Here is a 26,654-nt window from a genome sequence, read left to right as displayed (position 1 = left end):
CGGCAAAAATATTCCGCATTCCTGTTATATATATTCCTCATATAGCACAATTATCAAAAGGTAATGTTGAGGCCACTGTGATCTCTGGTACTTTACTCACATTACTATTCTCTTATCTACCTGAGATTCTTACATAAATTTATTTCTCCGAGGATGTTCCTCTTTAAATGAAATTTATGTAGGTTTTCCTTTAAGAAACAAAATGACATCAAGTCATTGACCAAGCTGATCCATCCTTCAATGTTAATTCTTTTTGATGACAGAGAATGGATTCTTCTTAAAGGAAGATACTTGAGTTCAAAGCAACAGACGTTTCCTCCACCCTTGATATATGCTGGACTGGGATTTTTTTGGTTGAACACAAAAGATCAGATCAGGAGATTCTGTCATTTTACATGATGCAAAAGGCAGTGGTTCTATCTTATTAAAAATAATTGCCTTGGAAGCGGCTTTGTTTTGATCCTTACCCAAACCAAAATTCCCTACCTTATTTAAAAGTACTCCATGCTTTTATGAATAAGCAAAATTCATCCCTAGTTTCCACTTTAATCACTGAATAAAAGCTACTGAGGAAGCCCAGCTGCAAACACGACTTTGCTGAAATGAGACTGCCAAAATAATGACAATCAATACAAACCCCTTCCCTCTATTACATCAGCTCTTTCCCCCCTTACACTGTGAGCCTAACCACACCTGCTGGGAAGTAAGGGTCACTGATATTTTTGTGAGATTTCCTTCCAGCTAAGCATGTTTAGAGCTGCAACTGAGCTAGCAAATTCCTGCACAGTTTTAGAGATCCTTTACTCATCCTGTTCCCCAATGCTATGGATTTGTAGGGAGTGGTGGTGTCCCCTTCTTCCAAATTCTTATTCTGCTGGAAATTTTGACATCACCCAATTGAAACTGTGCCTTACATCCAAAACTGTAGCAATCTGGGTACTCACAGTGCAATCCTAAACAGAGTCCTCTATGTCTGCTGAAGTCAGTGGGATTACAAGGATGTAACTCTGTTTAGGATGGCATTGTAGATAACTGCTGATCAGATGATACTTCTGATAATCCCAGAGGCCTCCTCCTCTGAAGTCTACCCTCTCACTTGTGGCCACTTAGGCCTGGGACTCGCCCTCTGAATAAATGTGTGCTAACACCCTCCCTGCATTCACACCCTTCTACAGTACCCACCTTTTCCATCATACTTTTGGCCTAATCTCTTAGTCCCCCTCCACCACAGAAATAGAGCCCAATCGCATTTGCCCACAACAAAGCCAGTTTGGGAGAGCCGGGTTTGATTCCCCACTCCTCCACTTGCACCTGGCTGGGTGATCTTGGGCAAGCCGTAGTTCTGATAAGAGCTGTTCTTGAAAAAGAGCAGTTTCTGTCAAGAGTTCTCTCAGCCCCACCTACCTCACAGGGTGTCTGTTGTGGGGAGGGGAAGGGAAAGGCGTTTGTAAGCCGCTCTGAGACACCTGTGGGTAGTGAAGGGCAGGGTATAAATCCAATCTCTTCTTTTCTTCTCCTTCACAATGTCAGGAGGGCGATGTCAACCCCCTCCTGACTTCGCAGGGAATCAACCCCGTAGCTCTCGTCAGTGCCGAGAAACCGGTCCTAGACCGTTCCCGGGGGGTCCCGGGACCCTGGATCAATGTCCACAGAGAGGTGACAACCCGAAGAAGGGAGGGTGTAGCGGCCGAGGGACCACTTGGACGGGTCGTCAGGGAGCCGACCGTTGGAGACAGGGTTGGAGGGTGGAAGGTAGAGACCAAAACCCCTTGGAACCCCGGCTGGTTGCTCGGTTACTTTAAGAAATGGGTGGTGGGCGAAACAGGTGTGGAGGCTGAACAAATAAAAGAACCACACAGGTGAAGCCAGGGAGGAAAAAGGGAGAGTTCACGGGAAGACAGAGAGGAGGAAGACGGATCCACTCGTACTCGTCTAAGTGAACTCTCTCCGTTGTGGCTAGTGATGATAACTAGTCCGACAACAATTCTGAGGCAAAACCTGTCCCTGGGGTTTATCCTCCCAACCTGGAGTCGACTCACGACCGTACCGAACCCTCCGCTAATCCAGAGTGTGACACACAATTATCTCTAGCTGTCTTTGCTTCTCCCTCCCATCTCCTCCCTGTATTGTCTTTCTGACAGTCAAAATACAGATTTGTGAACCCCCTGGGGTAGGAGCTTGTCTTTCTGCTTACAGAAATCTGTAAGAAGCCATGTGAAACAGTATGCACACTGCTGCTATTGTGTAAATAATACTGAAATATCTAAGTACAGTAAAACCAGTAAGTCATTTATTTCACAGGGAAGGCAATTAATTATATTAAATTGAGAAGGCCCTATAAGAATACTGAGCTCTGCACAAGCCATACTCTTGTCTGAATCTTAGAATGCTCTGCACCCTTGGAGCACTCAAAGTGTAAATTTCAAATGATATCTGAACTTACAGCTGACTTTTTGATCAACTAATTCTTATTATTGAAATTCTGCTATAAAGGACCATTAAATAAAGAAAATTCAGTCTGATCCTTTGGTGTACAAAAAGATTCAGTAACATTAGTAATATTTTACCCATACAAACAAAATATCCAATAAGAAAATTCTGTATTAAAAGTTATACCCCTGAAGGCTTATTAAAAACGTTTTAAAAGGAGAGATCACTGAAGAAAAACATTAGCTTAACATTTACTAGATCAACATGCTGCATCTTCCCATATTGTACTCAAGGCACAAAGCAGTATTTACAGTGGATTAACATTAGGTCTTTGGTTTGGGGGTCCAAATAAGACTGAAATTAAACATAAAGTTCTGGGTGTAAGAGTTCATGTGGGTTTAAGGGGAGGGTGTGGCTCAGTGGTGGAGTATCTGCTTGGTATGCAGAAGGTACCAGATTCAATCCTCGGCATCTCCAGTTAAAATGACCAGGCAATAGATGATGTGAAAGACCTCTGTTTGAGGCTCTGGACAGCCTCTACCAATCTGAATAGACAATACTGACCCTGATGGACCAACACTGATCCTGATCCAGTATAAGGCAGTTTCATGTGGGTTCAAGAACGCCTTACGTTTTGAGAAATATATGATGAATACATCACCCATTTGTAAGAAAACCCACAGTAGTGGTTAAAATATTTTATCTTCGGCCAAATAATTTTCAAAAATGGATATTGTTTTTCCCCAAATAAATTATTTTTTATTTAGCTCCTCCAACAGTAGTGTGACACAGGACAGTGCTGCAGATATTCTTTCATAATTTCTCAAGAATCAAAGTACATTTGATGGGACAATGAGAACAGACATACACATTAAATATTATAAACAAATAGATGGCCATTCCTTATTTGGCAGCAATAAAAAAACACTAACTATAAAGCAAGAACAAAACAAATATTCACTTGGGACAAACTGAATAAAGCCTTTCACAGCTAGTAGATTCCTTACTTCTATTTCTGCAGACTCCACCCGATTTTCAACTATCTCAATGCATTGCCTCTTGAGTGGTGGCTCTTCGCTGATCACCGTTTCTTCAGCAATGTCTGTTGCTGGTACTGTAAGTACTTGAATTAAGATAAGTCTCTATCAAAAACATGAAGATTATAGTGCTTCAAAGTACATAACATATGCAAACGAAAAAGCTGGAAGGAAGGTAAGGAAAATTCATGTGGTAGAGGAGAGGAATGGGGGAAAGGAATAGGCAATTCTCCACCTAATCGAGTTGTTGCAGATACAAAGTATTGAAAAACATGTTGAAAATAACAGCAGCCAAACATTTACAATAAGCTTCCATGAACTTATACTATACTTCCATAGTGTTTGTTCAGCCAAAAGGGGAATACAATGGTCTACCAGTCAATGACCTTTCCAGCACAGCTGGATCTTAGTAAGCACTTATACCTGTCAACAGTTGCAGCAAAGCAATTCCTGGACACAAGTAACATAGGGAAAATTTTCATGCATTTGCTCAGGGTGGAACTAGACATTATGAGGGAAACATGAGGTTCCCAACCCTGTATAGTTTATAATCCTAACATGGGGAAGGGGCGGCTAAGACACCTTATGGGAGACAATTGGCAAGTCCTTCCCTTATGCAAATAAATGGCACAAGGAAGCAGTTTATTTTCCCTCACTACATCAGGAGAACTAATCAATCTCCATGAACAATGTAAAAAGCCTTCCATTGTTTCCTTTGCCCCTTTACTCTTCCTAATTTGGGACTTCCTGACAAGAACCTTCCAAGGCAGTAAACGGTGTTCACTGCATGGAAATCCTACTCCTTCCATCCTGGTTTTTATTATTATGACTTGCTCACACAATCAGCATTCAGATGTGGTCAAATTAGAACCCCTCTCTGCAGAAACAAAGGATTCCATGGTATTCTCAGTCTCACAACCTTATTCCTGATTTTGGTCAATCTTAGTTACTCTCTTACTCTTATCAAGTCAACCTGCCTGGCCTTAAAAACAATGGCTATTGTTTACATGATCATTTATACCTGGTTGAAAGAGAGGCCAGTCTATGATGTGTCCATGATTATTTCTCTTACAACCTAACTTCTGACTCATCCCTCGAGTGAGCAAAGGGGCTACAGATTGAAGTGTGTTCAGGGATTGTAATACCAGGAATAACAGATCTTATCTTAGTTAATTATCAACAAATAACAGTATCTTTAAGCCATGTAGACAAAACCCTCCTCTCTTCACTGGTAATGGAATATTAGTTATGTGCTAGCGGCCGCCATAACAGCATTTCTTTCATTCTAACCTATCTATATTCTTCATTCAATTTTCTTCGTAAGACTTTTTTGGGCTGCAGAGAATACTGAGGGGGTTGTAATCATCAAAATGTTTGCACAGGGCTTTCTCTCCCTCTCTAAACTTAATAAAAGGATTTGAAGTTCTCAATTTATTAGCACTTGTTCCAGCTCACCTTGTTGGCCATCTGGCATGGTCACAATAATAGGTTGACCCATTCCACTGGTTGGAATGGAATGGAGGTTTCCGAGCTGAATGCCATCCGTTACTATGGTAATAACCTGCTGACCACCAGAGCTGACAACTTGCTGAATTGCACCATCCACTGATTCTGCAGTCACTACTTCCTCTGTAGCCACAACTGTTAAAACAGAATACAATTGATCAGGATATTTGATCATCAACAAGGTTGCTTTTGGGAAAAGATGCTTTCAAATGGTGTTATTTTCCTACAGACATGGTACAGCAGAGCTTACAGGTCATCTAGCACGACACCCTGCTCAATAATGCAGGATCAGCCTAAAGCAACCCTAAGGCAAACAGAAGGCTCAGTGGCTTCACTTTATTTATTTATTTATGTTTACATTTATATCCCGCCCTACCCCGAAGGCTCAGGGCGGCTAACAAGGGCACTGTGTGCCGGGTTAAAACAATAACATATAATTTAAAACCAATAAATTACAATAAAATATCATCACACACTTAACAAGACAGGAAGATCTTAACCTCGCAAAACTGCGTCCTGTAATTTTATCCTCGGAGCCATGTCCAGCGCTTCGTTCCGCCCTTGGGGGCCAGGCAGTCAGGTGTTAATACGCCAGGACATTGGGGTACAGGTGGAATAGTGGTGGCGGCGGCTCCTACTCGAAAGCCTGGCGGAAGAGCTCCGTCTTGCAGGCCCTGCGGAACTGGGAAAGGTCCCGCAGGGCCCGGATCTCCTCCGGGAGCTCCTTCCACCAGGTAGGAGCCGCCACCGAAAATGCCCTAGTCCTGGTTACAGCAAGTTTGACTTCTCTCGGGCCTGGAATTTCCAGGAGATGGCGCCCTCCCGACCGAAGTGCCCTTGGGGGAACATATGGAGAAAGGCGGTCCCTCAGGTAAGCTGGACCCTGGCCATTTAGGGCTTTAAAGGTCAAAACCAGCACTTTGAAGCGAATCCGGTACGCTATCGGCAGCTAGTGCAGCGCTTTCAGCACAGGCTGAATGTGGTCCCTCCTCGAGAGGCCCATCAACAGCCTGGCTGCAGCATTCTGCACTAGCTGCAGCTTCCGAATTTGTGACAAAGGCAGCCCCATGTAGAGAGCGTTGCAGTAGTCTAGCCTTGAGGTGATGGTCACATGGATCACTGTGGCCAGGTCCTCACGGCTAAGATAGGGGACCAACTGCTGAGCCAGCCGAAGATGGTAAAAGGCTGCCCTAGCAGTGGTTGCTACCTGGGCGTCCATCGTTAGAGAGGAGTCCAGGCACACCCCCAAACTCCTAACCTCCGACGCTGCCACCAAAGGCACCCCATCGAAGGTCAGGAGAGGGAGCCCCAATCCCGCGCTGATCCGACTCAGGCCCAGGACCTCCGTCTTTGCCGGGTTTAGTTTCAACTGGCTCAGCCTCAGCCAACCAGCCACAGCTTGTAACGCCCGGTGCAGGTCATCGGGAGTAGAGTCCGACCGGCCGCCTAGCATCAGATAGAGCTGGGTGTCATCAGCATATTGATGACAACCCAGCCCGCAACTCCGGGCAATCTGGGCAAGGGGGCACATGTAGATGTTAAACAACATCGGGGACAACACGGCCCCCTGGGGCACCCCACACTCCAGGGGATGCCTCTAGGACCGCTGATCCCCTATCGCCACCCTTTGTCCCCGACCTTGGAGAAAAGAGGCAAACCATTGCAAGGCTAGCCCCTGGATCCCCACGTCGACGAGGCGGTGGGTCAACAACTGGTGGTCGACCATATCAAATGCGGCCGACAGATCTAACAGCACCAGAGCCGCCACACCGCCCCGATCCAGATGCCTGCGGAGATCGTCAGTCAAGGCGACCAGCACAGTCTCCGTCCCATGACCAGGGCGAAAGCCGGACTGGTAGGGATCGAGGACGGAAGCATCCTCCAGAAAACCCTGAAGCTGTTATGCCGCCGCCCTCTCAATGAGCTTGCCCAAATAGGGCAAGTTAGACACCGGCCAATAATTAGCCAATTCGGTCGGGTCTAAAGATGGCTTTTTCAAGAGAGGGCGGACCATCGCTTCCTTGAGTGCCTTGGGGAATTGTCCCTCTGTGAGGGACAGGTTAATAATCTCCTGCAGGGCACCTCGGAACCCCTCATGGCCAGCTTTAATAAGCCAGGAGGGGCACGGATCAAGGTCGCATGTGGTTGGGCGCACAGCTGCAAGCAATCTGTCAACTTCCTCCAGACTGAGACGGTTGAAACACACTAAACCCGGCTCCAAAGACGTGCAAGGGGCCTCAAGTTCACTCACTGTCTCAAGTGTGGCGTGGAGGTCGCGGCAGATCATCGAGACTTTATCTGCAAAATAGCTTGCAAATGACTCACAGCCTATATCCAATTCCCTAACGTTTTGTCTGCCACACGGCAGAGTTGTCAAAGACCGAACTGTACTAAATAATTGGGCCGGGCGTGAGCTAGCAGACACAATCGTGGCTGCATAGAACTCCCTCTTTGCGGCTTTGGCTGCCATCTCATAGGCCTTCATAAACGTCCTATAAGATGCTCTAGATGCTTCGTCGCGAGCTCGGCGCCACCGTCTCTCTAGCCGTCTCAGCTCCCGCTTCAGCTCGCGCAGCTCCTGGGTATACCAAGGCGCTCACCTAACACGAGTGCGGAGAGGGTGCCTGGGAGCGATCACCTCGATGGCCGAGGAGAGCCGGGCATGCCAGTCCTCCACCAGCGCATCCAACGAACCACCAGGGGGCCTTGGGTCCTGCAGAGCCATCTGAAGCCGCATAGGGTCCATTTGGCGCCGCGGGCGAGCATAAATCTGCTTGCCGCCTAAACAGGGTCGGGGTGGAATCCTCAGACGGGCCTTCAGGGCCTGGTGGTCCGACCATGGTACTGCCTCCGTAGTAATCCGGTCCACCTCCACCCCCGCCGCGAAGATCAAATCGAGCATGTGGCCGGCCCGATGCGTGGGAGCCGAGACAAGCTGAGAGAGTCCCAGCTTTGCCATGGACGACACCAGGTCCGTAGCCCGGCTAGAGGTCACGTCCTCGGCATGGACGTTGAATTAAATGTACACAAGGTAGACACCACTCCTTCTTTAGATTTTAAGGGGACAAATACTATCAAAAGTCAATGAAACAACGATGAAGCACAAAGAGCATCAAGCACAAAATTAATTCAAGTATCCACATTTACATTCAAGCAAGATTATACTAACATCAAGAGCTTTGAAGTATAAAAAATGGGACATATGCCCAAAGGCTTTCTATCAGAAACAGTAGGATATGGTTTATGTCAGAAATATCAGACACAAAGCTTTCATCTTTGCCATTAATTACAATTCTGCTTACAATGATACTTCAATTCAAACAATCTTTGCAATTATATGTCTTCTGAGGATTTCCTTATCATTGGGATTGTTGTAAGAACCATGTTAAAAGTGGTCACAATTTTATGCAGGAGAGCCAATGACACCATGACAGATGTATGTGTTAGATCCCAAATCAGGAGAATAGATCCACGTTCAAAATGAAGCAAGATTTATTTCCAAAGCATGGTTGATCACGAACATACAGAGATTGTGAGGAATAAATACAAAGCCCAGGGAAGGTTTTTTTTTTTTTTTTTTTTTTATTTATTTTTATTAAAGTTTTCAACTTTAACATAACGGAACTTCAAACAAGGTTTAAACCAATGAGCTCATTTCCCTCTTTAGGTTACAGATTAGAAAAGGCGCGAAGCGGCCTGAGAACAGCAACGGCCAGTTCCATAAACACTCGTTGAGTTCACACGGGAAATCTAAACAAGTCAGAGCGTCAAGACACAACACCACATCACACCAGCTGGAGAACCTTGGCAGTTACAGATGCCCTACATGCAAAGGATAACAACTACAGGAGTGAGGGAGGGGGTGGGTAAAAGAAAAGGGACAAGAGGTGTCCCAAGGAAATGGCAGCTCGCTGACAGTATGTAAATACACTGAAACCATTTTGTTTTAAAGCTCAAAAATAAAATCTACTGCCTTCAGTCTGTTTACTCTGAGCAACTGGTCCCTAAGAATCTCAGCAACCACCTTCTCTGACTGTACCATTTTTGTACCAAGTTCTAACAGCAAAAGGGTATACAGAGAGGAATTCCAAGGCTGTGGTTAAAAGACATCTAGAAATCTGCCGTAATCTTAGCCTGCACATTTCTCCAGATGAGCTGTTGTACTTGCCTTTTTAGGACGACACTGAGCAGCCAGGATTAAGCAGGTGTGGGGAAACTGGTATTTAACTACGTATTTTGTTTTTAAAGATTATCGGTCGTGAGCATTTGGAGGAGGAAATTAAGTAACTAATAAATATTAATAGTGATCCTGCAGCAGGAACGACTTTAGAAGACACTACGTTCCTTATTCTGTTTTATTGGTTTTATTGGTAATCTTTCTATTGTGTTTACTGCACTGACAATTATACTTGCACAGCACAAGTCAGGTAAAACCTGGAAAAAGAAGAACCATTAATTTAAGAGCTTGGGATGCATTCAAAATCCTGGTTTTCCTTCTCACAGAGTAGTTTCAGTTTTTCTTACATTTACATTTACAGATACAAACCTATCCACAGATTTTAAGATTTTTTTACATTCCAGAATTTTCTGTTGCAGCAAAATCATCAGTTCACACAGAACCTTAAAGACTAACATCTTTATTTGGTGACTGGCATAAATTCTCATGGATTACAGCCGAATTCACACATCTGGCAAAGGAGGTCCTACTCCACAAAATCTTTATGCTGTGATAAAACTGTTAGTCTTTAAGTTGCCATAATTTAAGCTGCCAATTTTTATTGGCAAAATATCAGCAAAAAAACCCCAGCACATAATGACACATAGCAGATGCACAAAGAGTATTCTAGTTTCATGCTATCAGTCTTTCAACAAAAATCACTAGTGTCTTTCATACTTATGCTCCAAAATTTTAAAACAGTCAAAGTTTGCCAACTTAAAAAATGGGGAAAGGATGCCCATTTCTCTCCTCTTGCACAAAAGGAAAGGCTGATGTCTAATCCCCTTTTTTCTTTTAAACATGAAGGCAGTGTGATAATAAGCACTCTCTCTCAGTGGCTCTTCAGATGGAGTTTGGTGAGAGACAACATGGTTCATCGTTGATGCCACTCATTAATGGCAGCTTACAAGACAAGCTGCTCCTACTTTGTCTAGGGGCCTGATGCTCTCCTATGGGTTTGCACAAGTTACAAGGAGACAAAGAGGGATCCTGTGTTGGATGCAAAGCCACACTGCTTACAAAGCAGGTTGATAGGGTATGGTAGCTGTTTTGCCTTGGAAGAAGCTACAGAAACTGCTAAATCACTGAATCCCCAATGGAAGGAAAAGTTACTTTCTTCTATATTTAACTAGGTTTGATTTCCTTGTTCTCTTGGATATGGGGGCTTGGACAATCCAGTTTTGAAGATAATCAATTTGGTTTATTATGATCAAAGATCAGCAAAGCTCCAATGCAATAAACTAGAGATGTAAAACCAATTGGATCTAGTGAGGAGCTTACTGGATCGAGGGAATGCGGTTGATGTTGTTTACCTGGATTTCAGTAAAGCTTTTGACAGGGTTCCCCATGATGTTCTGATGGGCAAACTAAAGGACTGTGGACTGGACTCTAGGGTAGTTAGGTGGATAGGGAACTGGTTAGAGAACAGCATACAAAGAGTAGTTGTCAATGACATTTCATCTGAATGGAGGGAGGTGCCCAGTGGGTTGTCACAGGGCTCGGTTCTAGGCACAGTACTTTTCAATATTTTTATACATGATCTGGATGAGGGTGTGGAGGGGCTACTCATTAAATTTGCAGATGACACCAGATTGGGAGGAGCAGCAGCAAACACACCAGAAGATATAGAATTCAATGAGATCTGAACACAGTGGAAAAGTGGGAAGATGTGAACAAGATGCAATTTAACAAGGATAAGTGCCAAGTTCTACATCTGGGTAACAAAAATTAGGAACATGCACACTGGATGGGGGATACATTTCTGGATAGCAGTGTGTGTGAACAAGATCTTGGGGTACGAACCAAAAGTTAAATATAAGCAGCCAGTGTGGTGTGGTGACAAAAAAGGCTAATATGATCTTGGGTGCATCAACAGAGGCATAACATCCAAATCACAAAATGTCATAGTCCCACTGTACACTACATTGGTAGGTTGCACCTGGAGTATTGTGTGCAGTTCTGGAGGCCTCACTTCAAAAGGATGTAGAGAGAATGGAGTGGGTACAGAGAAGAGCAATGAGGATGATTGGGGGCCTGGAGACCAAGCCCTATAAGGAAAGGCTGAGGGACTTGAATGTTTAGTCTGGAGAAGAGGAGGTTGAGGGGGGACATGATGGCTGTCTTTAGGAATTTAAAGGGCTGTCACTTAGAGGAGGGCAGGGAGCTGTTCCTGCTGGCAGCAGAGGATAGAACTCACAATAATGGGTTTAAATTAAGGGTGGGAAGGTACCAGCTGGATATTAGGACAAACAGTAAGAGTTGTTCAACAGTGGAATTAGCTGCCTAGGGAGTTGGTGAGCTCCCCCTCACTGGCAGTCTTTAAGCAGCAGCTGGACAAAAACTTGCCAGGGATACTCTAGGCCAGGGGTGGCCAAACTGTGGCTTGAAAGCCACATGCAGTTCTTTCACACATATCATGCAGCTCCCAGCAGGGTAGCTGGGGAAGCAAAGGGGAGGCATGCCTCCCTGATCGATCTTTCCTTCCCCAGTTAGTATTTCCCTCCCTGAACAGGCTTGAGGTGGGAGGAAGCAGAGAAAGAAAGCAACTTTAAATGCATTCTCAAAGTCCCCTCGCCCGGGCCGGCCAGCTTGGAGGAGGCTTTTGTCTCTTTAAATCCCTTCTCCAAGCCAAGACAGCCAGTGTGGGGAGCTTGGAGGATGCATTTAAATTTAAAGTTGTTTTCTTTCCACCTCTCCCTCCCCCATCTATTTGCTTTCTTTCCCCCTTTCTTCCCCCCCCCCCATCTAAAGTTAAATGTGGTCGTCAAGCCCTGCCACATCAGCACACTGGCTTGGCTCGGAGAAGGCGTTTGTCTCTTTAATTTAATATGCAAATTCGCATATTTTTTTAAGTAAAAATGTGTGTGTTCATGTCTTGTGGCTCTCAAACATCTGACTTTTTTCTACGTGGCTCTCACATTAAGCAAGTTTGGCCACCCCTGCTCTAGGCTGGTTCTGCATTGAGCAGGGTGTTGTACTAGATGGTCTGTATAGCCCCCTCCAACTCTGTGATTCTATTATTCTATCTAAATCTAAATGAGCTTACATTAACATAAACACTCAGAACTGCACTGAGAATTGATTTTGCATAGTTTTCTTGTTTGTTTTCTGAAAATCGACTTGAACGTATTTTCTGAGAAGCAGTGGTGTAGACATAACAGTATTTGCTTTTCTCACCTGGTGTTTCTGATGAATTGGATAGTGGAGCTGACGCTTCTGCTAAGGCAGCCAAAGTCGCCAATACTGAAGTTGAGGAATTACCAAACTGGACAGCAGATACTCCTGTGTCATCTACAAAGGAGAAACATGAAGTTAGTTCACAAACTACAGGGAAACTTACATACTACTTTTTAAAAAAGTTTAATGTGTAAAAAAAAAAGTCCTGTCATGCCTGACATGACCGCCAATGGTGGACACTCAGGTCCCGCATAAGCAAGCCTCCCATCCAATTCAGCAGCAGCTCTGTGTACATGTCTCTCCGAAAGTGTAAAGCTGTAACCACCACTGAAATGAATGGGGAAGCACTTGCAAGCAGGATAGCTCTCTGAGTCTGCAAGAAAGATGCAACCTACACTACAATTCCAAAACAAAGCTTTTAGGTAATTTTTAATAATTTTAATTCTTTTTTAAATGGTTACTTCAAGAGTAAAGATATTTATAATGTCCAAGAGACAAGAAAAGAAACGATGCACTTGCTGTAACCTTACCATCAACTTTATCCCCCATCGTTTTTCCTAATATTGTGAAATTCAAATCATTTACAATGCTCTGTGCATCTGAATACCTGTTGCACGTGATGTATTGGCAGAAGATACCAGACCTGTTAGGTTTACCACCCCGCCAGGTCCAATGATGAACTGCGGTGTTGCTGCGTGTATCGTCACAGTGTCAGGACTTTCTGGATTGGTGTTGATTTGGTTCTGCATTGCAATCTACACCAACACAAAAGGCAACAATAGCATCTAGTTTCCATATAGTCACTAGGAAAAAAAAGTACTTTTAAAACCCAAATGTGTTCTGAGAAGATAAATCAGGCATTTGGAAATTATACTGGAACTGAATCTCAAGAATTGCAACAGGAGCATGGCTAAATGCTGTGCAAAACCACAGTTGTAATTCTACTTCCATTTGACAGCAAATGAACAATGCAACCCACAGTGTTAAAAGATACAAGTGTAAAAACGCTCTAAGATCCTCAGATACTATATACAAATAAATTAAGCAAGCCTATTTAATCGCAAAATGAATTTAGTCAATTACAAACAGCAGGAGTTTTGACATTCACATCTGGAATATGCTCAAGCCTACATAAAAACACAGAAGCCCCAAACCTAAAAACACAGCTCATTTGAGGTTAACAATCCTGTCATTTGGTTAACAGCGCAGAAGAAGAAAAATATTGTTTCAGTACAAGTGAGCAGTATGATATTTTTCCTTTGATGTGTAGGTTGCAATAAATGTCTGTTACATCAATAAACCAGGATCTCATCCCTGATTCCACAACACAGCTGGATTAGTGCCTCATTCATAAAAGTCAGGAGAACAGATTTCTCCCCATCAGCTCATTAAATCCCTGCCAGAAAAATCTATGGCTTTCAGCCAACCTACTGCTCATAAATGTTTCTACTAGTCATTGTTGTTGTTATACCTAAGAGTGCAGTGGGCTGCTGGTCTCAAAAGCCTTACAATCAGGCTGCCCATTGATCAAGAAGGAGTTTCACTTGCAAGACACCCTGAGTGTGCTAAAAATATGGGGGAGGGACACTGAAACCAGCCTGATAAAATCTGAATACAATCCAGGCTGATCTGAGAGTTAATGAAAAGAAAAACTGCAGAGGGAGATGGGGAAACTGGCCTGCTCAAGACCCTGGGAGTTTTTAGTGTTGTGGGTGGATGGTGGGTCAGTTTCCAAATCATTATGCCCACCCATCCTCAGTTTGTGACTTCTAATAGCAAGCCTGAAAGTCAAACAGCTATAGTGCTACCCACAGGCAAGATGACAGAGGACTCTCCAGGTACACAGGGAAATATCACTTAATAAATTAAAAAGGGAAAGGGGGAAATGCCTAAATTTTCAAATGAGAACTGACTGTGCTGAAGGAGGTATAATATGGAAGAGGGAAGGGAGGGGAAAGTACAGCGGTGGGACTAGGCATGGAGTTAAGGGAAGGGGATGGAGAAACAATTTAGCTCACCCCCCTTCCAGCCTACGTCCCATCCCAAAGGTTGCAGGTGGGGGGGCTAGGATGACTGACCCTCCTCCGACATTGGCGTTGTGTAACGCCAGGTCTATAAATAACAAGACCACAGTCCTTCGAGACTTTCTGCAGTAGCAGAATATAGACCTGGCGTGCGTGACCGAGACCTGGGTGCGAGAGGGAGAGACAGTATCTCTCTCCCAAGTGGCTCCTCCTGGGTTCTCGATCCTTCTCCAATCCTGGACTAGAGGGCAGGGGGGAGGAGTGGCGTTATTCATCTGGGAGGTTTACCCCTTCAGGGTGCTCCCGTCACCGGTTCTCCAGATTAGAGGCCACTGCTCTGAACCACTACACCATGCTGACTCTCCTCCGAGGCTCTAATCCTCTGAATCCTAAGTGAGAGGGTGGCGATTTGCTGGTGTACCAAACGCCCAACGCATCAGCCAATAACCTACCGTCCCTGATTGAGGCCATATCAGGCTGGGCTTTGGAACACCCTAGACTGATAGTCTTGGGTGACTGTCCATGCTGATGATGCGGCCTCTACTCAGGCAGTGGACCTAGTGTCGTCCATGGCGGCCCTAGGACTCTCCCAACTTGTAACAGCCCCCACTCACCGGGCTGGGCACACGCTCAATTTGATCTTCGCAACTGGGGTTACAGTGGACCGGATTACTGCTCTAGCAATACCATGGTTGGACAACTTTGCCTTGAAGGCCCATTTGAATACTCCACTCTGACCCTGTCTGGGCGGTGAGCCCATTTTGGGTTGCCCGCAGAGCCAAATGGACCCAGTGCAGCTTCAGATGGCTCTTCGGGATCCCAAGCCCCTGGCGGCTCGTTGAATGAGCTTGTAGAGGACTGGCATAGCCAACTCTCAACAGCCATTGACGAAATCGCTCCCTGGCGCCCTCTGCACCCCTGGTCTAAGCTCGCTCCTTGGTTTACCCAGGAGTTGCAGCTAATGAAATGGGAGCTAAGACGGCTAGATAGGCAGTGGCGGCGTGCTCACAATGAAGCTACAAGAGCATCTTAGAGGACATTTACGAGATCCTATGAGATGGCAGTCAAGGCCGTTAAAAGACAGTACTATACAGCTGAGATTGCATCTGCAAGCTCATGCCCAGCCCAATCATTCAGAACAATTCGGTCTATTACTACTTTGACTCAAAACAGACTAAACCATAGGGAACTGAATATTGGCTGCGAGGCTTTCGCGAGCTATTTTGCGGATAAAGTCTTGTCGCTCCGCCACGACCTTCCCACTACAGTTGACACAGTGAATGAACTCAAGGTTCCATGCATGTCTTCTAGTCATATTATGGATTATTTCAGCCTGCTCAGCCTTGAGGAAGTCAACAAATTGCTCCTAACTGTACACCCTACCATCCTTGATCCGTGTCCTTCATGGCAAATTAAAGCCAGGTTTCGAGGTGCCTTACAGGAAATTATCAACAAGTCCCAGAGGCACTTAAGGAGGCAGTGGTGTGCCCTCTCTTGAAAAAACCATCCTTGGATCCAGCTGAATTGGCCAACTATCAGCCGGTTTCCAACTTACCATATCTGGGTAAGATAATAGAGAGGGCAGTGGCAATCCAGTTACAGGGCTTTTTGGATGACACTTCCATCTTAGACCCCTACCAGTCTGGTTTTCGCCCAAGTTACGGGACGGAGACAGCACTGGTCACCCCCACGGATGACCTCCAGAGGCATCTGGATCGAGGCGGATTGGCAGTGTTGTTGTTGTTAGACCTGTTGGCTGTGTTTGACATCAGCTACTGGCCCACTGCCTTGCTGATATTGGAGTGCAGGGACTAGCTTTGCAGTGGCTTGCTTCCTTTCTCCAAGGTCGGGGACAAAGAGTGGCGCTAGGGGATCAACTGTCCCGAAGGCACCCACTGGAATGTAGAGTGCCTCAAGGGGCAGTGCTGTCCCCAATGCTTTTCAACATCTATATGCACCCTCTTGCCCAGAGGCATGGACTGGGTTGTCACCAATACGCAGATGACACCCAGCTCTATCTGTAGTTGGGTGGTCAGTCCAACTCCAAACCGGAAGATCTAGACCGGGCATTACAATCTGTGGCTGGTTGGCTTAGGCTAAGCCGGCTGAAATTAAATCCAACAAAGACAGAGGTCCTGTGTCTGAGTCGAAGTGGTCCGAGGGTGGGGATCCCGCTCCCGACCTTCGATGGGGCACCATTGGTGCCAGCGCCGGAGGTTAGGAGTTTGGGAGTGCTCCTGGATGCCTCCTTAACAATGGAGGTAGCAGCCACTGCCAAGTCGGCCTTTTACCATCTCAGGCTGATTAGGCAGTTGGTTCCCTTCCTCAAACTCAACGACTTGGCAACAGTGATCCACGCAATGGTCACCTTGAGACTGGATTACTGTAATGCCCTCTACATGGGGCTGCCCTTGTCTCAAACCAGAAGCTGAAGCTGGTGCAAAATGCCATGGCCAGGCTACTGATGGGACTCCCCATTCTGGAGCACATCCCACCTGTGCTAAAGACATTGCACTGGCTGTCTATACCATACCAGATTCGGTTCAAGGTGCTGGTTCTTACCTTTAAAGCCCTTTATGGCCAGGGACCTGCATACCTGAGGGACCGCCTTTCCCCATATGTACCCCAGAGAGCACTGCAATCGGGGACTCAGAATTGGCTGGCCCTCCCAAATATTACAGAGACCAAGCTAGTGACAACTAGGGCCAGGGCTTTCTCGGTGGTGGCTCCACTCTGGTAGAATGAGCTCCAGGAGGAGACCAGGGCCCTGCGGAACCTGTTGTAGTTCTGCAGGGCCTGTAAAACGGAGCTTGTCTGCCAGGCTTTTGGAGCCTCCACTACTACTGACATCTGATGGCCTATGATGAGAGAGCCCTGATCCCCTGGATCAGGCCCGTAGCTACTGTGGGGCCCCCCCACGGTTTTTACGGGCCCCTCTCCAACCCCCCCGGCGGTCTACCTGCCTCCCCACCTCTGCCCAGCCGCGAGGTCAGCCATCCCATTTCGTGCAATCACGGGCTGCTGCTGGAGGCTGGCCAAAGGCGGTAGGCACACAGCGCTCCTCTTTGGCGCACCCAGCTCTGCAGCTGCAGCACGGAGACCGGGGGGGGGCTTCTGCGCAGCCCCGAGAGCCTCGGCCCTCCCCCCTTGTGCGCGAGGCCAGGCGAAACCCACGCGAGGCTTGTCTCCGGACTCCTGGGACACAGATGTGCACTGGGAGTCGCCGGAGGTTACGCACAGTCTGAGGCACCCGGGGGGGGGGGATCCGATTCGGACCGAGAGCATCGGGCATCAGGAGAGAGGAGGGTTTCAGCTTGTCCAGCTGGAGCCGTTTGGGGGCCTGGGGATGCCCCGAAGTTGTGATGCAGAGACCAGCGCGGGCAAAGACACCTCTGGACATCTCTTGCCTGGGAAACCCCACCAGGGGATCGCCCTAAGGCAGCTGTGACTGGACGGCACTTTCAGCCACCAAAGGACACCGTCTGCATGTCCTTCTCGCCTGGAGGCCCTCAGTTGCAGCCGGGGCTGCCTTAGGAATTCCACCAATTAAATCAAAGTTAATTTAATTAACTTTGATTTAATTGGCTGGTGGCCCCCCCAGACCCCCTCCCCAAAAACTCCTTAGCTATGGGGCTGCCCTGGATCCTGATGAGTTTCTGGTAATCCCAACTGTTCCACCATGAAATTCTAATGTTATTCTTCCTAAAATAGATGATGTGATCTCGATAATCTCAGACGCTCCACCATGTGATATTAATATCGCTTCCTCTGAAATAAATGAGGTGATTTTGGAAAACTCAAATTCCCCGCCACAAACCAATAAGCATATTCCCTTAGAGCCAGTAATTATAGTGAATGGAGGTGCAGAGAAGAAATCTGAAGCTCTATACTCAAAGAAACTCCCGCTTGAGGCTACCCCGAATTAACAACCATCAAATGCTCATATTAAAATACTATCGTGGAATATCACAGGATGGAGCTGTAGAATGAAAGATCCTGCTGTTAAACCTATATATCAAATTTCCATATCATTATGGTTCAGGAAACTTGGGTCAAAGAGAGCATTTGTCTACCTGGTTTTGTTGTTTTTGAAGTGAATGCTCAACCTAGCCTACATAAAGGTCGCCCAAAGGCCGGGTTAACCTGTTTAATTTCCTCAACGCTTAACTGTCTTAGCGTATCCCAGATAGCTGCTAAAAAGACCTTGAAGGTTCCATATGCAACTGACATTCCAACTGCCTTGCGGGGAGGGGGGTGAGTTTGAGGTGTGGAATGCAGTGAAGTCCAATCAGCTTCCATATGCAAAAGACCTTGAAGGTTCCATATGCAACTGACATTCCAACTGCCTTGCGGGGAGGGGGGTGAGTTTGAGGTGTGGAATGCAGTGAAGTCCAATCAGCTTCCATATGCAAAAGACCTTGAAGGTTCCATATGCAACTGACATTCCAACTGCCTTGCGGGGAGGGGGGTGAGTTTGAGGTGTGGAATGCAGTGAAGTCCAATCAGCTTCCATATGCAAAAGACCTTGAAGGTTCCATATGCAACTGACATTCCAACTGCCTTGCGGGGAGGGGGGTGAGTTTGAGGTGTGGAATGCAGTGAAGTCCAATCAGCTTCCATATGCAAAAGACCTTGAAGGTTCCATATGCAACTGACATTCCAACTGCCTTGCGGGGAGGGGGGTGAGTTTGAGGTGTGGAATGCAGTGAAGTCCAATCAGCTTCCATATGCAAAAGACCTTGAAGGTTCCATATGCAACTGACATTCCAACTGCCTTGCGGGGAGGGGGGTGAGTTTGAGGTGTGGAATGCAGTGAAGTCCAATCAGCTTCCATATGCAAAAGACCTTGAAGGTTCCATATGCAACTGACATTCCAACTGCCTTGCGGGGAGGGGGGTGAGTTTGAGGTGTGGAATGCAGTGAAGTCCAATCAGCTTCCATATGCAAAAGACCTTGAAGGTTCCATATGCAACTGACATTCCAACTGCCTTGCGGGGAGGGGGGTGAGTTTGAGGTGTGGAATGCAGTGAAGTCCAATCAGCTTCCATATGCAAAAGACCTTGAAGGTTCCATATGCAACTGACATTCCAACTGCCTTGCGGGGAGGGGGGTGAGTTTGAGGTGTGGAATGCAGTGAAGTCCAATCAGCTTCCATATGCAAAAGACCTTGAAGGTTCCATATGCAACTGACATTCCAACTGCCTTGCGGGGAGGGGGGTGAGTTTGAGGTGTGGAATGCAGTGAAGTCCAATCAGCTTCCATATGCAAAAGACCTTGAAGGTTCCATATGCAACTGACATTCCAACTGCCTTGCGGGGAGGGGGGTGAGTTTGAGGTGTGGAATGCAGTGAAGTCCAATCAGCTTCCATATGCAAAAGACCTTGAAGGTTCCATATGCAACTGACATTCCAACTGCCTTGCGGGGAGGGGGGTGAGTTTGAGGTGTGGAATGCAGTGAAGTCCAATCAGCTTCCATATGCAAAAGACCTTGAAGGTTCCATATGCAACTGACATTCCAACTGCCTTGCGGGGAGGGGGGTGAGTTTGAGGTGTGGAATGCAGTGAAGTCCAATCAGCTTCCATATGCAAAAGACCTTGAAGGTTCCATATGCAACTGACATTCCAACTGCCTTGCGGGGAGGGGGGTGAGTTTGAGGTGTGGAATGCAGTGAAGTCCAATCAGCTTCCATATGCAAAAGACCTTGAAGGTTCCATATGCAACTGACATTCCAACTGCCTTGCGGGGAGGGGGGTGAGTTTGAGGTGTGGAATGCAGTGAAGTCCAATCAGCTTCCATATGCAAAAGACCTTGAAGGTTCCATATGCAACTGACATTCCAACTGCCTTGCGGGGAGGGGGGTGAGTTTGAGGTGTGGAATGCAGTGAAGTCCAATCAGCTTCCATATGCAAAAGACCTTGAAGGTTCCATATGCAACTGACATTCCAACTGCCTTGCGGGGAGGGGGGTGAGTTTGAGGTGTGGAATGCAGTGAAGTCCAATCAGCTTCCATATGCAAAAGACCTTGAAGGTTCCATATGCAACTGACATTCCAACTGCCTTGCGGGGAGGGGGGTGAGTTTGAGGTGTGGAATGCAGTGAAGTCCAATCAGCTTCCATATGCAAAAGACCTTGAAGGTTCCATATGCAACTGACATTCCAACTGCCTTGCGGGGAGGGGGGTGAGTTTGAGGTGTGGAATGCAGTGAAGTCCAATCAGCTTCCATATGCAAAAGACCTTGAAGGTTCCATATGCAACTGACATTCCAACTGCCTTGCGGGGAGGGGGGTGAGTTTGAGGTGTGGAATGCAGTGAAGTCCAATCAGCTTCCATATGCAAAAGACCTTGAAGGTTCCATATGCAACTGACATTCCAACTGCCTTGCGGGGAGGGGGGTGAGTTTGAGGTGTGGAATGCAGTGAAGTCCAATCAGCTTCCATATGCAAAAGACCTTGAAGGTTCCATATGCAACTGACATTCCAACTGCCTTGCGGGGAGGGGGGTGAGTTTGAGGTGTGGAATGCAGTGAAGTCCAATCAGCTTCCATATGCAAAAGACCTTGAAGGTTCCATATGCAACTGACATTCCAACTGCCTTGCGGGGAGGGGGGTGAGTTTGAGGTGTGGAATGCAGTGAAGTCCAATCAGCTTCCATATGCAAAAGACCTTGAAGGTTCCATATGCAACTGACATTCCAACTGCCTTGCGGGGAGGGGGGTGAGTTTGAGGTGTGGAATGCAGTGAAGTCCAATCAGCTTCCATATGCAAAAGACCTTGAAGGTTCCATATGCAACTGACATTCCAACTGCCTTGCGGGGAGGGGGGTGAGTTTGAGGTGTGGAATGCAGTGAAGTCCAATCAGCTTCCATATGCAAAAGACCTTGAAGGTTCCATATGCAACTGACATTCCAACTGCCTTGCGGGGAGGGGGGTGAGTTTGAGGTGTGGAATGCAGTGAAGTCCAATCAGCTTCCATATGCAAAAGACCTTGAAGGTTCCATATGCAACTGACATTCCAACTGCCTTGCGGGGAGGGGGGTGAGTTTGAGGTGTGGAATGCAGTGAAGTCCAATCAGCTTCCATATGCAAAAGACCTTGAAGGTTCCATATGCAACTGACATTCCAACTGCCTTGCGGGGAGGGGGGTGAGTTTGAGGTGTGGAATGCAGTGAAGTCCAATCAGCTTCCATATGCAAAAGACCTTGAAGGTTCCATATGCAACTGACATTCCAACTGCCTTGCGGGGAGGGGGGTGAGTTTGAGGTGTGGAATGCAGTGAAGTCCAATCAGCTTCCATATGCAAAAGACCTTGAAGGTTCCATATGCAACTGACATTCCAACTGCCTTGCGGGGAGGGGGGTGAGTTTGAGGTGTGGAATGCAGTGAAGTCCAATCAGCTTCCATATGCAAAAGACCTTGAAGGTTCCATATGCAACTGACATTCCAACTGCCTTGCGGGGAGGGGGGTGAGTTTGAGGTGTGGAATGCAGTGAAGTCCAATCAGCTTCCATATGCAAAAGACCTTGAAGGTTCCATATGCAACTGACATTCCAACTGCCTTGCGGGGAGGGGGGTGAGTTTGAGGTGTGGAATGCAGTGAAGTCCAATCAGCTTCCATATGCAAAAGACCTTGAAGGTTCCATATGCAACTGACATTCCAACTGCCTTGCGGGGAGGGGGGTGAGTTTGAGGTGTGGAATGCAGTGAAGTCCAATCAGCTTCCATATGCAAAAGACCTTGAAGGTTCCATATGCAACTGACATTCCAACTGCCTTGCGGGGAGGGGGGTGAGTTTGAGGTGTGGAATGCAGTGAAGTCCAATCAGCTTCCATATGCAAAAGACCTTGAAGGTTCCATATGCAACTGACATTCCAACTGCCTTGCGGGGAGGGGGGTGAGTTTGAGGTGTGGAATGCAGTGAAGTCCAATCAGCTTCCATATGCAAAAGACCTTGAAGGTTCCATATGCAACTGACATTCCAACTGCCTTGCGGGGAGGGGGGTGAGTTTGAGGTGTGGAATGCAGTGAAGTCCAATCAGCTTCCATATGCAAAAGACCTTGAAGGTTCCATATGCAACTGACATTCCAACTGCCTTGCGGGGAGGGGGGTGAGTTTGAGGTGTGGAATGCAGTGAAGTCCAATCAGCTTCCATATGCAAAAGACCTTGAAGGTTCCATATGCAACTGACATTCCAACTGCCTTGCGGGGAGGGGGGTGAGTTTGAGGTGTGGAATGCAGTGAAGTCCAATCAGCTTCCATATGCAAAAGACCTTGAAGGTTCCATATGCAACTGACATTCCAACTGCCTTGCGGGGAGGGGGGTGAGTTTGAGGTGTGGAATGCAGTGAAGTCCAATCAGCTTCCATATGCAAAAGACCTTGAAGGTTCCATATGCAACTGACATTCCAACTGCCTTGCGGGGAGGGGGGTGAGTTTGAGGTGTGGAATGCAGTGAAGTCCAATCAGCTTCCATATGCAAAAGACCTTGAAGGTTCCATATGCAACTGACATTCCAACTGCCTTGCGGGGAGGGGGGTGAGTTTGAGGTGTGGAATGCAGTGAAGTCCAATCAGCTTCCATATGCAAAAGACCTTGAAGGTTCCATATGCAACTGACATTCCAACTGCCTTGCGGGGAGGGGGGTGAGTTTGAGGTGTGGAATGCAGTGAAGTCCAATCAGCTTCCATATGCAAAAGACCTTGAAGGTTCCATATGCAACTGACATTCCAACTGCCTTGCGGGGAGGGGGGTGAGTTTGAGGTGTGGAATGCAGTGAAGTCCAATCAGCTTCCATATGCAAAAGACCTTGAAGGTTCCATATGCAACTGACATTCCAACTGCCTTGCGGGGAGGGGGGTGAGTTTGAGGTGTGGAATGCAGTGAAGTCCAATCAGCTTCCATATGCAAAAGACCTTGAAGGTTCCATATGCAACTGACATTCCAACTGCCTTGCGGGGAGGGGGGTGAGTTTGAGGTGTGGAATGCAGTGAAGTCCAATCAGCTTCCATATGCAAAAGACCTTGAAGGTTCCATATGCAACTGACATTCCAACTGCCTTGCGGGGAGGGGGGTGAGTTTGAGGTGTGGAATGCAGTGAAGTCCAATCAGCTTCCATATGCAAAAGACCTTGAAGGTTCCATATGCAACTGACATTCCAACTGCCTTGCGGGGAGGGGGGTGAGTTTGAGGTGTGGAATGCAGTGAAGTCCAATCAGCTTCCATATGCAAAAGACCTTGAAGGTTCCATATGCAACTGACATTCCAACTGCCTTGCGGGGAGGGGGGTGAGTTTGAGGTGTGGAATGCAGTGAAGTCCAATCAGCTTCCATATGCAAAAGACCTTGAAGGTTCCATATGCAACTGACATTCCAACTGCCTTGCGGGGAGGGGGGTGAGTTTGAGGTGTGGAATGCAGTGAAGTCCAATCAGCTTCCATATGCAAAAGACCTTGAAGGTTCCATATGCAACTGACATTCCAACTGCCTTGCGGGGAGGGGGGTGAGTTTGAGGTGTGGAATGCAGTGAAGTCCAATCAGCTTCCATATGCAAAAGACCTTGAAGGTTCCATATGCAACTGACATTCCAACTGCCTTGCGGGGAGGGGGGTGAGTTTGAGGTGTGGAATGCAGTGAAGTCCAATCAGCTTCCATATGCAAAAGACCTTGAAGGTTCCATATGCAACTGACATTCCAACTGCCTTGCGGGGAGGGGGGTGAGTTTGAGGTGTGGAATGCAGTGAAGTCCAATCAGCTTCCATATGCAAAAGACCTTGAAGGTTCCATATGCAACTGACATTCCAACTGCCTTGCGGGGAGGGGGGTGAGTTTGAGGTGTGGAATGCAGTGAAGTCCAATCAGCTTCCATATGCAAAAGACCTTGAAGGTTCCATATGCAACTGACATTCCAACTGCCTTGCGGGGAGGGGGGTGAGTTTGAGGTGTGGAATGCAGTGAAGTCCAATCAGCTTCCATATGCAAAAGACCTTGAAGGTTCCATATGCAACTGACATTCCAACTGCCTTGCGGGGAGGGGGGTGAGTTTGAGGTGTGGAATGCAGTGAAGTCCAATCAGCTTCCATATGCAAAAGACCTTGAAGGTTCCATATGCAACTGACATTCCAACTGCCTTGCGGGGAGGGGGGTGAGTTTGAGGTGTGGAATGCAGTGAAGTCCAATCAGCTTCCATATGCAAAAGACCTTGAAGGTTCCATATGCAACTGACATTCCAACTGCCTTGCGGGGAGGGGGGTGAGTTTGAGGTGTGGAATGCAGTGAAGTCCAATCAGCTTCCATATGCAAAAGACCTTGAAGGTTCCATATGCAACTGACATTCCAACTGCCTTGCGGGGAGGGGGGTGAGTTTGAGGTGTGGAATGCAGTGAAGTCCAATCAGCTTCCATATGCAAAAGACCTTGAAGGTTCCATATGCAACTGACATTCCAACTGCCTTGCGGGGAGGGGGGTGAGTTTGAGGTGTGGAATGCAGTGAAGTCCAATCAGCTTCCATATGCAAAAGACCTTGAAGGTTCCATATGCAACTGACATTCCAACTGCCTTGCGGGGAGGGGGGTGAGTTTGAGGTGTGGAATGCAGTGAAGTCCAATCAGCTTCCATATGCAAAAGACCTTGAAGGTTCCATATGCAACTGACATTCCAACTGCCTTGCGGGGAGGGGGGTGAGTTTGAGGTGTGGAATGCAGTGAAGTCCAATCAGCTTCCATATGCAAAAGACCTTGAAGGTTCCATATGCAACTGACATTCCAACTGCCTTGCGGGGAGGGGGGTGAGTTTGAGGTGTGGAATGCAGTGAAGTCCAATCAGCTTCCATATGCAAAAGACCTTGAAGGTTCCATATGCAACTGACATTCCAACTGCCTTGCGGGGAGGGGGGTGAGTTTGAGGTGTGGAATGCAGTGAAGTCCAATCAGCTTCCATATGCAAAAGACCTTGAAGGTTCCATATGCAACTGACATTCCAACTGCCTTGCGGGGAGGGGGGTGAGTTTGAGGTGTGGAATGCAGTGAAGTCCAATCAGCTTCCATATGCAAAAGACCTTGAAGGTTCCATATGCAACTGACATTCCAACTGCCTTGCGGGGAGGGGGGTGAGTTTGAGGTGTGGAATGCAGTGAAGTCCAATCAGCTTCCATATGCAAAAGACCTTGAAGGTTCCATATGCAACTGACATTCCAACTGCCTTGCGGGGAGGGGGGTGAGTTTGAGGTGTGGAATGCAGTGAAGTCCAATCAGCTTCCATATGCAAAAGACCTTGAAGGTTCCATATGCAACTGACATTCCAACTGCCTTGCGGGGAGGGGGGTGAGTTTGAGGTGTGGAATGCAGTGAAGTCCAATCAGCTTCCATATGCAAAAGACCTTGAAGGTTCCATATGCAACTGACATTCCAACTGCCTTGCGGGGAGGGGGGTGAGTTTGAGGTGTGGAATGCAGTGAAGTCCAATCAGCTTCCATATGCAAAAGACCTTGAAGGTTCCATATGCAACTGACATTCCAACTGCCTTGCGGGGAGGGGGGTGAGTTTGAGGTGTGGAATGCAGTGAAGTCCAATCAGCTTCCATATGCAAAAGACCTTGAAGGTTCCATATGCAACTGACATTCCAACTGCCTTGCGGGGAGGGGGGTGAGTTTGAGGTGTGGAATGCAGTGAAGTCCAATCAGCTTCCATATGCAAAAGACCTTGAAGGTTCCATATGCAACTGACATTCCAACTGCCTTGCGGGGAGGGGGGTGAGTTTGAGGTGTGGAATGCAGTGAAGTCCAATCAGCTTCCATATGCAAAAGACCTTGAAGGTTCCATATGCAACTGACATTCCAACTGCCTTGCGGGGAGGGGGGTGAGTTTGAGGTGTGGAATGCAGTGAAGTCCAATCAGCTTCCATATGCAAAAGACCTTGAAGGTTCCATATGCAACTGACATTCCAACTGCCTTGCGGGGAGGGGGGTGAGTTTGAGGTGTGGAATGCAGTGAAGTCCAATCAGCTTCCATATGCAAAAGACCTTGAAACGCTGGGCGGGACTGCACAAAGCAGCCAGTCAACCCAGCCAGCATCTTCTGACTGACAGTTCAAGCGTCCATACACTAAAGGTGTGCACTTTGGAACGTTGGAGCCCACTATGCCTTTATATATAAGGGAGAGATTATATCTATGGTTTTAAGAATTCTTGTTGTTTTTATATTATACTGTTTTTATGTAAGCCGCCCTGAGCCGGCCTCGGCTGGAAGGATGGGGTAAAATTCTAACTAACT

General features: G+C 47.1%; 1 protein-coding gene across 1 annotated transcript in view; it reads right to left on the bottom strand.

The window, feature by feature from the left end:
* Positions 1–26,654, bottom strand: part of GABPB1 (GA binding protein transcription factor, beta subunit 1) — a 54,839-nt gene that overhangs the window by 3,707 nt on the left and 24,478 nt on the right. The window contains exons 5-8 of the mRNA XM_015425856.1: positions 12,974–13,121; positions 12,367–12,480; positions 4,923–5,108; positions 3,438–3,553 (exon numbers count right to left, since the gene is read on the bottom strand). Of these exons, the coding sequence (XP_015281342.1) occupies positions 3,438–3,553; positions 4,923–5,108; positions 12,367–12,480; positions 12,974–13,121 (564 nt within the window). The remainder of the gene's footprint in view (positions 1–3,437; positions 3,554–4,922; positions 5,109–12,366; positions 12,481–12,973; positions 13,122–26,654) is intronic.

This window comes from Gekko japonicus, unplaced genomic scaffold (assembly GCF_001447785.1).
Source record: "Gekko japonicus isolate JY-2015 unplaced genomic scaffold, Gekko_japonicus_V1.1 scaffold2441, whole genome shotgun sequence".
NCBI classification, from domain to species: Eukaryota; Metazoa; Chordata; class Lepidosauria; order Squamata; family Gekkonidae; genus Gekko; species Gekko japonicus.
This window is presented reverse-complemented; position numbering and strand designations above follow the sequence as displayed.